We start from the raw sequence: 16,984 nt of genomic DNA, 5'->3' as shown, positions 1-16,984 counted from the left end.
ACCCCAACAGAGGGGTGACCAAAAATGGGGACGGTACGGAACGGTCCCATTGGTACCATCCACAACTCTTCACAGTGGAAACGGAAAAAAAGCGTACCAAACTGAACTTCCGCACTGAAGCCCAATGTCAGCTGGGAGAGGCTCTGGCCCCCCACGACCGCTAAGAGGATAAGCAGTTACAGAATAAATGCATACATCTTTGAACTTATTTTGGATTATTCTTTTACTATTAATCTTTCTCACTTTTGTAACAGTTTTGCTTTGACTTTCAATCGATTTATTCTTTTGTACTGTGTTGTTGTTAACTGCTCTGCACAGAACCTTGAACCTACTCCTGTGTATACTTTGCCTTTATTAATGTAAACTTATACATGATGACTAGTAATGCATCGAAGAGAAGACCAGCACTAGCTGTCGAACATATTATAATGGAGTGTCAAGAAGAAACTGTAAAAACTGAACTGCAAAAAGTAGCAAAACTCAAAAGGTCCGAAAGGTTGGGTACATTTACATGTGTCGACTCCCAAACCAAAAACTTTTCGCCAAAATTGTGAAAAGAGTCAGGTCGCCCATCACTGAAGGCAATATAGAAATGTATTCCTCATTAGGCTCACAACAACTCAACAACACCCAATAATTTCCTCTCTGCTGTCAGCTCCGACAGCAAACAGTTCAAAGAATACCTGATCCCAGCACACACAGGCCAACTACAGGCCAACCAGTCTGTAAGCACCACATGCAGCAGCTCAGAGACAAAGTCCACTGGCGAACAGTGAGATATGTAAACCAGCTTTTTCCCCAGACATACAGTACATAAACAAATACTGACTACAAACGACGGAAATACAACAAACAACGAAACTAGTTTCAAAATGTCAAACCACCCAGATGTCAGCAATTTATAACTAGCCAGCAGCTATTTGACATTTCAAAGTTGTTCTGAGTTTGCTCGAATTTCTTGTAGGCGTTGTTTGAAGATAATACAGTCAAAGCTGTGAATCCAACAAGGGATTTATAACTTATGTTTTAGAAATGCCCACAGTTAATTTTAACCTTGCAATTTTTTCCTGTCATAAAGGCAACTTTATTGTGATGGGTAAGCCATGAACTTGGATAGGTGAGGGTCATTTCTATAGACAAGTGACAATTATGGAGGCTTTCTCAGGATTGTCCTGCAAAACCAGTTAAAATTCCTTTAAAAATTTCCTTTGATACCGTGAAACGGCACTGAAGCAGCACAGACACCATCTGCTTTGACAAAACCTCCAATGAAATAAACTAAACTAGGCTGGCTCGGTTTGTGTCTTGAGTCAGGAGAAACATTCATTTGATCAATCCTCAGCGTATCTTCCACTGAAGCGGCAGGCTGCAGCTCTTCTCTGTGAGCCGATTAGAGACATTATGATTCTCTGGTGGAGGACTGATCAGAGACGGTGCTTTTCTCCAGCTGAGAGCTGAGGGTGTAGAGGGATTCCTGCTGCGTCAGCGCTTATTGCTGCATTTTTGCTGCTCCCCTGGCATAAACACTGGAACACCCCACGCAACTGCTTTTGTGTGTGCACACAAGGTAACAAAAGTGGTACCATTTATTCACTCATTTGAGGACAAGAGTGCTGACTGCAGACACGCACACGCATACCTTGTAATATACAGTATGTACAGCTATGGTTCTGTGTTGTACTCTCTTGTGAGCCATGTCAAAGAAACATTTATATCATCCTTTGACAGGCAATAATGTTTTCAGACATGCTGGCAATACGGCACTAGAGATGGTAATGTAGGTCTGTCAGTAGACCACTTTGATTCAGACTGAAATATCTCAACTATTAGATGAATTAGCAGACATTCATGGTTTCTAGAGGATGAATTTTAATGACTTTGTGATCCCCTGACTATTGCTGTAGTGTCACCATAAGGTGGCATTTGTGGTTTTGAGTAAAACAGCTCAACAACTATTGGACAGATTGCCATTAAATTTGGTACACTGATGATGAACTGTAATACATCTGGTGATCCACTTTTCATCCAGCCCCATCATCAGGTCAAATTACCTGGTTGATGACCAAATAACTCCAAAGTTAATAACATTCCCGTCAGCCTCAACTGTACTTTACCGGACAATTATTAAATGTTAGCATGCTAACACACTAACCTAAGATGGCTAGCATGCTAAAAATGATTAACCAATGACTGTATTAAACATGGACGACATGACCGCTCCCCAAAAGTGAAGACAAAACATCTCCATTGACCCCTGGTGGCTGGCTGCAGCAAAGGTCATAAACCCTGCCCCCTTGATGTTAGTGGATGGGACATACGCAAAACCAGGCCGCAACCACCGGAGCTGAAAAAAGAAATCAACACGGACATCCCAAAAACTGCAGTTCTTTGAACGGCCACTTGAGGCTGGCTCCAAAAGCCAGTCAATCCCCAGTCAATTGTTTACAGCCTGGAACAAAAAACAGTTTTGGTCTCTATAGCTAAATTTCCCCTATATTGACAACTCTACAGGCGGTGAATGTTTTTTTTTAACTCACCATTTACATTTGTTAAGGCTTAAAGTTATGCATAATTAAGGGCATGGCCAGGCTGTCAGCAGATAGTGTCTTTGGCTTCTCAGTCAGATCCATCCCTCGCTCCTCCACAGCAGCAGCCTCTCCCCAGATATGGTCACTTCTGGCTCCAAAAAACAAAGATGGCGAAGATCAAAGAACCAAACTCGTGCTTCAAAATGGGAGTCCACAAGCTAATGGGTGACATCACAGTAGCTACGACCATTTTTTTCACAGTCTATGGGCCAAATTAAAAAACGGCAAAAACATTTCCAGCTGTCAGGTATGTATGCAGCCCAATCATTATGCACAGTAGTGTTTCTCTCACTGACCCCGCCTGCAAGTTCCTGCTCAGCTCATAGACTTAACATTGTGATGACATCACAGATTTTTAAATCACTTTTCTTGGCTCAAGTTAAGTTTTACAAATATCTAACAACCAAAAATTAAGAACAGAAAGAGACAGAATTGATCTTGTTTGCATTTCAAGGTGTCCTGTCAACTGTTTTACAGTCTCTTTGTGGTCTATTGGGAAAATGCTTTTTGGGCCGCAGGTTTTTTTTTTCCACTGCAATACTGCAAGTGGCCACTAGGCGAAATTGGGTGAAAGGCTAAGCTGCTATTCTGACAGCCTGGCCCAGACACACTCTTGCAACCAGTGCAAGATGGCAGCATCCATATTTGGGATATTTTGGCTTCATTTTTGTACAGTGGCAGGAAGCAGAGACGCGTCGTCCATCTTAATATACAGTCTATGGCATGTTGCCATGTTAGCGCTGGCATTTTGCTCTAAGCACTGTGCCTGAGATCAGCCTTACAGAGCCAGTTGTGTTGCTGGCTGCAGTCTCTTAATCTTGTTTTGATTCTGATTCTATAACCAGCTCAGCAGCGATGACACATCACAACATGTAAACAAGTGAGACATTTGTTGCATAATAATAATAACAGGGTTTAACAGAAACACAGTGGGAGAGCCTTCACGTAGGCAGCTGATGCTGTCTGTCTGTCTCCTGCTGCATTGAAGGAACACTGTCACCGCAGCTAAGATTTCACCATCTGGGCCTCTCCCACAGAAGCTTACTCCTCTTTTTCTGCACGTGCTCCCCCTTCCTCCACAACCAACACACTCCCACACACATGCACATGTGCCCACATATATATTACATTGCACAGGCGACATGGATCCATTTCACCCCCACAGAGGGAGGACTCAACAGGAGACTTGACGGGGACCAGCCACTGAGCACTGCCTGTGCCAACATGTCTCTCCACATCAGCAGGGTATATAACAAGCAGCTGTAATCCCAGAAAATCACATGGGGCATTCAGTCATGCATGTGTCACTTTATTCGGGGTGTAAATAATGTAAGAACCACTCAAGACAGCAGCGAGTAATTGTGTTGGGCTGCTAGCATCTCTTAATCAACTCTCATTTACTCTCTGTTCAGCCCACACAACTACCGGAGGGGAGAAGACACTTAATATAAACAAGAGAAACTGAGCAAGAATGAGGAAACAGGCTACAAACAACACACTTCCTGATATGACCGGTTTTAACCAAGTAAGATCATAAAACTCTTATCCTAATCTGGTTATTCACAGGAACATGCGGTATGTGAACATACCGCATGTCACACATATTTAAAGAAATGCATCATACTTGAGTGTTTGCTTGCAAAAAGACAAATTTAACATCATCAGCCCAGTCTGATCGAGCTCTTAATCACAACAGTAACAAGGACAAGGACACCACAGGCATCCAGCAGGAAAAAAACACATTAGCAGAAAATACTGTCTGTACATTTGATGGGATTTATCTTCATACTAGACAGGACAGCATCCAGTAAAAATACACTATAAAGTCCAGTGAAAGTAGCCCCTGCAGTATGTATTTTCAGTATTGGAATGATGGATGACTTATTGAAAGTGCCTATGAACAGGCCCAGGGGCCCAAAGTGTCAATAACATAACCACAAAGACACCCAAAACAACCACACAGAGACAAAAAGACCATAAAGAGATGTAAAGGATATGCAAAAAGACACAAAATAACTACACGACTGGGCAAAACAACCACAAAGAGACTCAAAAAACCCACAAGGAGACCAAAAACAACCACAGAAACATGAAATGACCACAAAGAGACACAAAAAGACCACAAGGAGACCCAAAACAACCACAAAGAGACTCAAAATAAACACAAGGAGACACAAAACAACCACAAAGACACACAAAATGACCACAAAGAGACACAAAATGACCACAAGGATCTGCAAAGGTACTGCAAAAGGACACCAAAACAATAAAAAAGACAAAAAATTGCACCAAAGAGACACTAAATTACCTTAAAGAGACACAAAATGACTAACATGAGACACAAAACAATCGAAAAGATGCATAACTACTACAATGAGATGCAAACTACCACAAAGTCTGTGGGGTGGGGTGGTCGGGCCTTTGCCATATCTGTGCCTATTATTGTTCTTTGAAACTTTTTGATTGGGACTCTAAAGATTTTCACTGCTGACCCTTTTTTACACAGTCACAGTTAAACAGTGCTGTAGTGTATGAGTGATTAATGGCATGAGAGAAAGTGGGCAAATGGCCAGTTTCCTGAAACCAAACACTAAAACCTACTTGTTCTAAAACTAGTTCTAACTCTCAACGTTCATTTAATTTTCTCTTACAAAGACTATTTCTTGATCAGCAAGACAAGCAGGTTTGAGGTTACTTACTTGAGTCCAGGAATGTCAAGTATATTTGTGAGTCCAGTCCAGTTTATGTCCAAAAGCTAAAAAGGAAAAAAACATAGAGTTGAGCAGGGCTGCAAGTGTTGGAAGTGTGAATGACTTTAAATTGATCCAAACACTTAACTTTATTGTTTCCTGGCCCTGTGCTACACTTACCACTTGGCATCCTACTTTCTGGCCAACAAACTCTGCTGATTAATAACAGCAGATACAAAGAGTCCTACACAAGTCCCAGCAAAATAATATAAATCAAAAGTTCTGCAGACAATTTGCTGCAGTTTTGATCAATTCTTACAACAAAGCACTACTTCAACTACTATGCTGTAGCAACATTAATTATGAAAGATCTCTGGCCTTGTATACTTAAAGGGACTGTATGCAACATTCAGAGCATATCTATGATTCTGAATCTTGAATGGAGGTGGCTGAGCCAGCAGCTAGAAGCTAATGGTGCTAACGGTGCAAAATGGTGTTAGCAACGGCAAAAGTGCTGACAGAGCTAACAGTGTTAATGTGAGGGGGAACCAGAGGGTAGGAGTTATGATTCCTCGCCGACGCCGTTCCATCACTATGGGTCTGGATGGCGTTATCAGCATTAACTGCTGCATGAGCACAGTACTGAGCGGAAGCAATTAGCTAGCCAGTGGGAAATACACACAGGGACTTACATCAGAGACGGTTCAGAAATTACGACATCGCACTTAAGAGTCGTTTTCTGTATCTGTGTCAGGTGGGTTTCGCCATTGCCCCGGCGCTTTAGCAGACTAGCGGCAGGTCCTGAGTCTATTCACTCTAATGGGAGAAGTGAACGTAAGCACAGATTATGAAGGATTTTTTCGCCCAGTCGTCACTGAAGTAAATATTGGACCCACTTTTCACAAGCCGCATGTCTTCCAAACATCCTGACAGTAAAATCAGCTTTGTTCGAGACCTGTCTCTGTCTCAGCAACACACTATCGTGAGCTCTGGCAACAAATGAAGCTCAGTGTAAGTACAATCAGGAAGACTTTCTTTATGCTTACGTGTAAATGTGTAAATGTGTTTGTGTTATATTGTATGTTATGTGTTGAGAATCCATGTGTGTGTGGCAAATGCATGTTGTATCTGTGGGGTATGTATATATGTCAGGTTGGCACTCAAGATGTATGGAAGTGTGAAGAAAATTTTCCTAATAGGACAAATAAACTAATCTGGTCTAATCTATGCTATATTCATTCACAATTCTCTCTCGATCCCACTCCCACTGCTTCCTCCAGTCAGTTGACCATGATCTCCTTCAGCTATTCATGTTGCTACTGCCAAACTTTAAATCTGTTTTCCTCTCTGCTCGTGTCAGCTGTCATTTTAGGCAGAATTGTCGCGCCCTCCTCCATCCCATTCACCTCCAGTCACCTTATCCAGAACCCAGGTCCAGCTCATCAAAGCCCACTCCTCTTCACATCCAGATCCTCAGCTCCCTCTTCATCTCATCTCATCACCACCATTATCACCACCAGCATCTAGACTCCATAGGGGGATTCCCTAATCTCCTACGTCTTTATCACCCTCCTGGAATAGATGACATCAAGATGGGGTCTAATCGCCAAAGACTCTTCACATTTCTCAAGTAAATAAGTGTTCTTTTCGCTCAGAACGAGTCTCTCCCGATTTAACTAACATGAACCTGTACAGGGTTGAGATATTAAGCCAGCAGATTAAAACAAGCTGCTACGTAAGGCACAAACATCTCATTTGTGCTGTATCTAGAGCATCTTTGCTAACATGCACACACAGCTGGACCAGCTAACACAACACTGAACAGAGGAGCTTGGATTACATCACACACAGAGGGAGAGTGACTTCATTCTACGCTTAGGACTCCATTATTCCACTATATCTTTACACAGTAAATAGGGGATTGCTGCTGTTTCAATGCTGTTTCAATGCTTCAATGCTGAGTGTCACATGCAGGTCCTTTAAGTTCATTGGAGTTTTTTTTTTGCCTTTTTAGTTTGCTTTACCTTCAAAGTGTATAAATGGATGCACTGTCCACAATTAACTATAGTTTGTGTGTCAACAGGCCAGCAGATCCTTGTATGGAAATGACTACAAAAACACCTGCCTACTAAAATATTTATAAAAGCAGCAGCAAGCCTCTGGGGTCTCATTAGTTTTCAAGGTATAATAAGATCATGGACTATATATGTTTCTATGTTTGAAAGTAACAAGTATTCTAGAGTCAAAACCAACTAATTTCCGTTCACTTTGTGGGCAACACCGGACATATGTCAAATTGGATATGGCAAGAGACAGTGGAAGAAACTAAATCAAAGACAGTGTGGACAGCATCAGCTGAGACCTGAAATTCAGGCAGATCCTGCCTCTCGCTGAGCTTTGATCTGTTCCTGCCTCCGAGCTGAAGCAGCTTTCTTAATGAGGCTTTCCCACCCTACTTTTCAGCCGACGGTGCTTACACTGCAGCAGATGCACTGACAGCACAGGGGAGAGGAGAGCACTGCGGGGCTGTGAATGATGTGGTGGAGATGTCTGAGTGTTGTGGGAAGGTGATGTAGAGGGACACACCCGTGACTGCAAATTATTTCCATGGTGCAGTCAAAAGACTATATTTGGGTGACAAGGAGGTGCTGAATAAACAGCACTATATTCCAACTATAAACCTAGTGGCAAGTAATCAATTCAGAAATAATATGTCTTTTTCAGGTTCAAGCTTCTCAGTTTTGTGGGTTTCCTGCATTTCTCTGTTTGATATCACCAATAATTTCATACACTTGGGTTTCAGACTTCTGTAAAGACAAAATTAGACACTTTAAAGGAAAAGTTTTGACATTTGGGAAAGGCACTTGCTTGCTTTCTTGCCGACAGTTGGATAGTAATCGATACCCCTCTTGTGTCTCTATGTTCAACATGAAGCTACAGCCAGACGGCAGTTAGGGACTGTACCCATGCTGCGTTTTTGTGCCCTCAAATTCATTGTTTTCAATGTAGACGCATGGCAGACGCACTTAAACGCCAGAGTGGCGCGCACACGTTCCTGATTGCCTATTTTTCAGGGAGCAGCGGTTGTGCCCTGAGATAAACAAAGTTTAGACTTTTGGAATGCAGCAGCACGCACCGAATGTCATGTGATGAAGACCAACCAATTACAAGCGACAGTTATTTGTTCCTTTATCCATAAATATCAGTCTGTGATAAATATGAACAAGAAGTTGATTATGTTAGTACAGGGCTACACAGAGCTTTTCATCTGTCCCATGGACAACAAGCCTACACACAGACAGTGCCTGGAGAAGCTCTGCACTCAGGATTTCAGGAAAGTAGGCTATGATATGGTGCTTGTTGAGGTTCCTTAGCTGGCACAGAAAAAGACACAAGAGTGGCACCTTGCCATTTCCAGGCAGTTGAAGATGCGGCATGTGTACGGCCCCTTAGCTTAGTATAGCACGAAGACTGGAAACAGGAATACAAGAATAAGCACCAGCCTGGCTCTGTCTAAAGGTAACTAAATCCTACCAGCACCTCTGAAGGTCACTAATTAAGTCTGAGTGTCTCATTTGTTTAATCCATACAAAATCCAAAGTGGAAAAACAGCTTCCTGGAGATAACAAGTTTTTGGACAGAGCCAGACAAGCTGCCTCGCCCTGCAGGCTTCCCACGCTTATCTAGAGATCATTTTCCAGGACTTTCTGGGACTTTCATTTATGATCTCACTGGTATGACAGACAGGGATTGCAGCATATGCTAATATGTTCTTTTCTGCAGCAGTCTGATTTAGAAGAGGTGCACTCTATGGCTATAAATGATCTATGAAATCATCTCGTACATGCTTATAAAGTACGCCCAACCGATGAATAATGCAAACACATTTGCAGATGTACAGTGATGTAAAATATTTTGACTTTGAATGTTGCTGGTATTCTATACTGGCCTCTCCTAGTTTTACTAATACGATACCAAGTGTGCCGTCTACCTTTTCTATGATTTCATGTGATTGCAGCATAAATCACCCTTTATTAGAGACTTCAGTCTACAGTGTAGTTCATACACTTCACTGATATACCACAGATTTATACAGTAACACTGGCCTTCATGATAAAAAAAAGCAATCCAGTCTGTCTCTCTCTGGATGCACCAAAGAAAAAGTCTACAAGTGCCGTAGGCCTGTGGGAGTGTTACACATTCCGACACCAGGGAAGGCCGGCTACATGCAAAGACAGTGGAAGATCAATGACATCAAAGATAATGTTGAAAAGTTCTCTTTTGCACCATTTAATTGAACATAGGATGCTTAGACGCATTGAAACAAAGCTTTACACTGGTTCCAATTATCTGTTATCAGTCTTCTTCATTTCTAATAATCGGTAACGGAATCGGCCTTAAAAACATTTTGGACGATCTCTATAACCATGACTTGGGGATGTGTTCACAACGTTTCCACTGCATAACTTTGGGCAGACTATTCTTGATATTCTCATCCATAAACTATTATTTGAACGTTAATATAATTCTGAACATGACTTACCGAAGCCCTTTCAGATGGTAATGTTAAATACTCGAGGGAGTGCTGATAGAAAGCCTAGTAGCTCTCAGCTTACTCTTTCTCTCGTTTTCCATGTAGTTTTCATGACTGGAAAATTGGTCAACGGTTGTCCAGGTATTCCAGGGTATGTCAGGACCCTGTGTTTCCAATCTTATGCGAAGCTAAGCTAAGCTAAATGTCTCCTGGCTGGAGCTTCATATTTAACATACAAACATCAGAGTGGCATCAAACTTCTCATCTAACTCTGGGCACATATTCCCAAAAGCTATGTGTTTTGGTCCAGCTCTGAAAGTTTTTTTTATGCTATTCTCAAGACAGTCATTACAGTAATAGTTTGGTCCCCTCGATCACTTAATTTTGACATTTTGTCACACTGTTGAAGCCGACTTGACATTTGAAACTGGGGCAGCTGCCTCTGCAAAAAAATTGAACTATTCCCACAAAAAAATTTTTCTTACCTACAGAACAAAACCAAAAACTTATAATGATCTCAAAAAGACACAAGTAGGTATCATCAAATTGAGGAAGCTGTAACCTGCAAATGTAACACATTCTAACACAATGATCAGTTATTAAAATAAGGTTTTTTTGATTGTCTACATTTTTCAGTGATTATTTCACAATTTTCAAACTATTCCTTTTAGTGATCTACTTGAAAAAAAAAAAAAGATTTATCAACACATTAAAACCATTAATTAATTTATACGTCTGTCCATAATGTAAAAAAAATCATCATTTTCACTTCTTCACTGTTAGACTCTGCTTCATAAGTCCTTCTTTAAAATATAACTGTTTAACTGAGCCTGAGCCATAGACTCTCTTTCAAGGTCTCACAGCAGAATGTATTGCATCCTTTTATTTACACTGCACTGAGTCGCGTTAGCGCGATCGCACAGCCCCACTGTGGCCAAGACCTCTTATGGTCTGGAAATGTTTCTATTTCATTTGGCACTCCGGATCAGGCCTTGTATGGCACGCTGAGAGATACAAGATGAGTTATTTGGATTCCAGGGTACACAATGTCGACATTTTTTTGCCCGCAGGAAATTACTTTTGCAATTTATTTTCTCTCTCGTGCACTATACCAACGTAATGTTCATCGTCTAGAAGCAGGAAGAAGACACGTACTGTAAGTGTGTGTGTATGTGTGTGCACATGTGGGACTGCGCCACAATTTAGTGAGTGAAGCTGCTGCTTTCTCCCTCCTGCCTCCCACAGTAATACAGTATCTCCACCTTGAGCTTTAGCTAAGTGCCTGGGGTAGAGAAATCTGCCAAAGTAGGGCTGGCTTCATCTGGAGCTATTTAAAGCTCTGCTATTCCACTGGGTCCTCCCATTTGGTATAAATCGGCCAAACATTTTTAAGCTGTGCAGCAGTGGCTCTGCACAGGGGTTGGGCAGGAAGATCGATGAGATGTGCACTGGAAAATATTACTTATGCAAACAAAGGGTGATGTGAAATGCAAATCATGTAAAGTGATGTAGAGTGTTTAAACTGCAGGAGCGCAGACAATGACGAAAGCAATGCCAGGGTGGGAAAACAAACTGGGAGTCAGGGCTGTAAAATGAAAGGAACACATTGTGCTGTGATTCAGCTGTGATGTGACTTATGAAATAAACATTTAAAGGCTAATTTACATTAATTATTCCTGCCTGAAAAAGGAAAAACAGATAACAAAGCAACAAACCAAGAACATATTTGTTTTATGAGTTGCAATGTTATAAAAATTTACCAAGACTATAACGTTAACAAAGAACCACAATTGCATATAAAAGATATCCAGGATATTTTGTCATATTCACAGAAATGGGACCAACCTCAGTAAAAACCTCAGAAATAAATCATCAGGTGTGTCTAAAATGATACTATAATATAAATGGTTAATATATTGCATTGCTGCATCATATCAGATGCTGGAAAAGATTTAGGAGATACCTAATTTTGTTTTTCAATATCGCAAATACCATTTTAACAGCCCCTACTCTGATCATATTACATTTATTCAGACTGCAGTGTCATTATAACTTCCACTGCTGCCCCATTAAACAGGTTTTAATTGAATTAACTGGTGTCATGTTATCAGCGTCTGGACTTACTGGCTTCTTGAGAAAGAACACCGACAGAGCTCCAATGAGAGGCATATCACCCAGCAACGGCTCCATCACCACTCTCAACACGCCGTGGATCTATGGAAACACAAGAGGGACATATTGACACACATACACATAGGGAGCTCACACCCCGCTGGCCCTTGACATTCCTCTGCGGTGGAGCCGTTAGCTGTCATACATGTCAGGTTGGAAACTGGATCACAGCCTGACTTCACACCTGCCCTGTGTCATCCTCCACCTTCTCCATAACATACTATGACAATTAAAAGGATTATGGTATTGGAAGTGCTTTACATGTGTCATGTGGACCCCACATAGCTGCTCTAATCCTCACCGGAGAACAAAGGGTGTTTAAATACTAGCACCAGTTCATTTGTTTTGAGGCTATATTTGTATTTTCAGGATGGAGAGCAATAAAATCTTGGTGAGAAAGCAATTACAGCAGAGAACCCAATACCAATAAGGCTCTCATAAGCAATACTAATAAAGCTCTTTCAGTGTTTGCATGCAGCTCTTTGAAGTAAATGCCACTGCATTCATTTTGAGACTTCACATTATTTCTGTGACCATGGATGCTGTTACCAAAAACTGGGAAACAAATCCTACACTTTGTCACCAATGAGATTAAATCAGCTCTTAAGAAAATGAAATAGAGAGTCAGCTGGCAAACCAAATGAAGTTTATATCCATGAATTTCTAAGGGGTATGAACAAGAATTCAAACTTAAATTTAAATGCAAGAATATGCACAAAAATCAAAATTATAACAACAATAATTTCCCTCTCTATGAGGCCTTTTACATCCCAATGTTATTACCTCAGGTTGGAACTAGTTATATTTTTCCAAGCTACAAATAATTCTCAAATCTTGGTAGTCAAATCCCAAGTTAAGTACCTAGCTTCAAGTCTCAAACAAGTCATGAACCAAACGTAATACCACATTAATAAAGGAGTAATAACGTTATCTGAGCATTAGCTTGCTAATTATGTTAATATTACCCAAGACCATGTGTTTTTGTGCAACTTTAAATGTCAAAAGAAGACAAAAGTTGTAATTTAGTTTTTGCTGACTATAGTTTTTGTATGTGAACAAAATTATCTTTAGATTTTTCCAACTGGCGCTCAGTAACGTAATGTAACTTCATGGTTCTCTACCTCAGCTTGATTGGATGCTGTCGGATTGGTTCAAACAAAGTGGATCTGGGGAACTAAGAGTGTGTAGTGTTAATGTACGGAAAAGTATGGAAATGAACTGATTCATGGCTTTTTAAATAACATGCCTTTTTCGTTTTTGGGCTTTGGGGAAAGTATCAAGTATTTTTTATGTCAAGTCCTAGTGAAGGAGTCAATGGCGTTGAAGTCCAAGTCAAGTTGCAAGTGCTTTTTGATATTGTCAAGTCGTGTCTAAAGTCATCAGATATGTGACTTGAGTCTGACTCGAGTCGAGGTCATGCGACCTGAGTCCACACTTCTGGATATGACACAGTCATGCATCATTTCTGTAGTCTCTAAGTACTGACGTATCAGTCACAATGGTTCGCACTGTTGCCTCACAGAAAGAGGGTCCCAGATTCGAACCCATCGGCCACCTGGGGCCCTGCCGTATTAGGTTTGCCTGGGTCAGCATCGTTTTTCTCCAGGTTCTTCAGCTTCCTCCCCCAGTCCAAGTAACTGGTACTCTAAATTTGCTGTAGAAGTGAATATGGGCAATGTCTCTCTGTGTCAGCCCTGTGATAGTACGGCAGCCTGTCCATCGTGGGACGCACCTCTTGCACAGTATCAGCTTGGATTGGCTCCAGCCCCAGAGCAGTTTCAATGTACGTTCTATGTGGTAAGGAGCGGACCTCCATCATAGTAGTGGGACCACATAACAAGCTGATATTAAATAAATAACAATAGGCCAATATCCGGCAGCACTTAACCCCACTCCTCACAAAGCCATCGATAATCTAAGCGTTACCATGGAGTCAAATGCACCTGCTCTGTGTAATGAAAACCAGCTCAAGGAGGAGTGATGGAGAGACTAATGTATTATTGGCTGATAATGAGCTGGGGAGGTATGTAGGTCTCCCTGAGTTACATAATGGGGGCAGCGAGCAACAAATGTCTCCCAGGGACAGACCTAACAGCACTCGGTCTCCAAGGAGGCACACTGATTGTTTTCCCTGCCTGCTATGTTCCACTGCAGCAAAAAGGCCAAGGACATACAAAAACAATGAGACCCACACAGACACACATAAACACACTGAGGTAGTCAGGCACGACAGAGAGCAGGAGAATTTTCTCAGGGAAGAAGATGCAAATTATTATGGAAATCTATTATTTTTCAAAGTTTATTTATTTAAAATTATGTTTATTATGTTTACACACATTTAATCAAGGAGGGGCCAAGTGCAGTGAGATAATTATAGTCTTTTACTGTAATGTGTGAATAATTCAATAATTATATTTTTATTGTCTAATTTTGTATTATGATTCTCTATATATTTTGCTTTCTCTTAAGCAGATCTGCTGTTTGGCTGTCTTTATATTTCTGCAGAGAGGCAGTCTCCAATGTGAGACCCACCTGAGCAGTTTTATGAGACAAGACAATAAATAGAATAGGAAGGAAGAAAAAAACATTTCTGCAATACAGAAATATTTTTTCCAGATTTGTCTCGAGCATTTTTTTGTTTGAGAATACTGGATAGTGAATTAAAAAATCTCGGAGGAGGAAATAACTCTTGAACTGTTCACAACATTTATAAATGCGATGACAGCAGCACAGAGTTGCAAGTAGCGATGATTCAACCAGATTTTGGTACCGGACATCTAACCGACACTGACTCAAATAGCTGCATCTGGTATTATGACAATGGGGCTCATCTATTAAATTACATTCTGTGTTTTCCGTTTGATCAAACATTCGCATACTAAGTCATGCGTCAGCAGCGTGCCAGGAGGCCACATAGCTGAGGGAGCTAACAACAAACATGTCAGTTGTTTGGAGGTATTCTGAACTGAAATCAAGGTTATGCAAGCAAAGTTTAAGTCAAGCCTGATGTTTCCTTACACAAAAAAGAATGATCCCAGTCACTTCCACACAATGGAGCTTACAGCTTCTTAATGCAACACTGGTATTGGACCAGTACTCTGTATCAGCCGATACCCAAAGCCCAGGTATCTTTCAGAGCAGAAAAAGTCATATCGATGCACCCCTAGTTGCAAGTAGGCAATGATGTACTCACCAGCGCCTTTATTAGGTACACCTGTTTAACTGCTTGTTCAGTCAATCATGAGGCAGCAACTCAATGCATTTAGGCACCACGACATGGTCAAGACAACCTGCTGAAGTTTAAACTAAGCATCAGAATGAGGAAGAAATTGAAATAAGTGACTTTGAATGTGGCATGGTTGTTGGTGCCAGACAGGCTGGACCTGGTTACAACCAAGGTCTGCAGAAAACCATCTCTGAACCAACAACACGTCGAACCTTGAAGCAGATGGGCTACAGCAGCAGAAGACCACACCGGGTGCCACTCCTGTCAGCTAACAACAGGAAACTGAGGCTACAATTCACACAGGCTCACCTGTCTGATGAGTCTTGATTTCTGCTGCGACATTCAGATGGTAGGGTCAGAATTTGGCGTAAACAACGTGAAAGCATGGATCCATCCTGCCTTGTATCAACGGTTCAGGCTGGTGGTGGTGGTGTAATGGTGTGGGGGATATTTTCTTGGCACACTTTGGGCCCCTTAGTACCAACTGAGCATAGTTTAAACACCACAGCCTACCTGAGTATTGTTGCTGACCGTGTCCATCCCTTTATGACCACAGTGTACCCATTTTCTGATGGCTACTTCCAGCAGGATAACGCACCATGTCACAAAGCTCATATCATCTCAAACTGGTTTCTTGAACATGACAATGAGTTCACTGTTGGCCTCCACAGTCACCAGATCTCAATCCAATAGAGCACCTTTAGGATGTGGTGGAACGGGAGTTCACATCATAGATGCGCAGCAAATCTGAAGCAACTGTGTGATGCTATCATGTCAATATGGACCAGAATCTCTGAGGAATGTTTCCAGCACCTTGTTGAATCTAAATCTATGCCATAAAGAATTAAGGCAGTTCTGAAGGCAGAAGGGGGTCCCACCCGGTACTAGCAAGGTGTACCTAATAAAGTGGCCAGAGTGTATTTTGAAGGGGTCTCAGGTTAAAAATAGAGGGTCTGAAACCAGTGCTCTGGAGCAGTTCATACTGATTGTTTACAGCTGCAGTACATGATGATTTTACTTTAGTTATCATTTACTTCACCATTCCATGGCAGCCTCATGAGTGTGAGCACACAGTACACGAGTAATTTCTGCTTTCAAGCCAGGATACAATGAAGTCACACACTTCTGCTAAAAGCTTAATATATACAGACATTTATGAAGATGCCACAGCTCAGAAATGTGAAAAAATAATGTTCTAGTGAAAAGAGAAATGCTCCTGTCCAAATACCTTCAGCATCCTATTTTTGTATGTGATACAAAATTCAAAGCCTCTGTTCACCCACTACTGAAAAGCCTCTCAAATTGGAGTTGACAAGACAGACCTTTACCCGAAGTCACTGTGCCACTTTATATCCAACGCTTCATGTTCCTTTTCTGACAACCATTGTTGGGGCCAGGACTCATGCCAGAGGAAAGCACCTCTGTGAGGATGTGAAACAAATCAGACAAAAAGAAGTCCCTTACCTGGATGCTCTTAATGCCAGCTTTGCAGTAGTAGCGTTTGATGTCCACATCAATCTCCGTGTTGCCAACAAAGCTGAGTCACAGAAATACAGAGTATGAATAAAAACATCCTGTGCAAGGCTGCCTTTATGTTTTATCAATTCTAAAATGACTTTCATGGTCAGATAAGACATGGCAATGGTTGAATTCAGACATCATGTTGACTCCATGTTTTATTCATCATCATTGTGGCGTTGTTTTAAAACTCCTGCTGTATAAATATAAACACAAACATGCATCACAGGGTTCTCCTCCAGATGTGACATCACTG

The 16,984-nt window shown here is 41.4% G+C and overlaps 1 protein-coding gene across 3 annotated transcripts in view; it reads right to left on the bottom strand.

The window, feature by feature from the left end:
• esyt2b (extended synaptotagmin-like protein 2b) overlaps positions 1–16,984 on the bottom strand; it is a 57,499-nt gene that overhangs the window by 27,856 nt on the left and 12,659 nt on the right. For all 3 annotated transcript variants that reach the window (XM_033638734.2, XM_033638735.2, XM_033638736.2), the window contains exons 5-7: positions 16,675–16,747; positions 11,937–12,026; positions 5,288–5,343 (exon numbers count right to left, since the gene is read on the bottom strand). In XM_033638734.2, coding sequence (XP_033494625.1) covers positions 5,288–5,343; positions 11,937–12,026; positions 16,675–16,747 — 219 coding nt within the window. The remainder of the gene's footprint in view (positions 1–5,287; positions 5,344–11,936; positions 12,027–16,674; positions 16,748–16,984) is intronic.

This window comes from Epinephelus lanceolatus, chromosome 20 (genome assembly GCF_041903045.1).
Source record: "Epinephelus lanceolatus isolate andai-2023 chromosome 20, ASM4190304v1, whole genome shotgun sequence".
NCBI classification, from domain to species: Eukaryota; Metazoa; Chordata; class Actinopteri; order Perciformes; family Serranidae; genus Epinephelus; species Epinephelus lanceolatus.
Note: the sequence above shows the minus strand (reverse complement) of the source record. Positions and strands in the feature narration are given on the sequence as shown.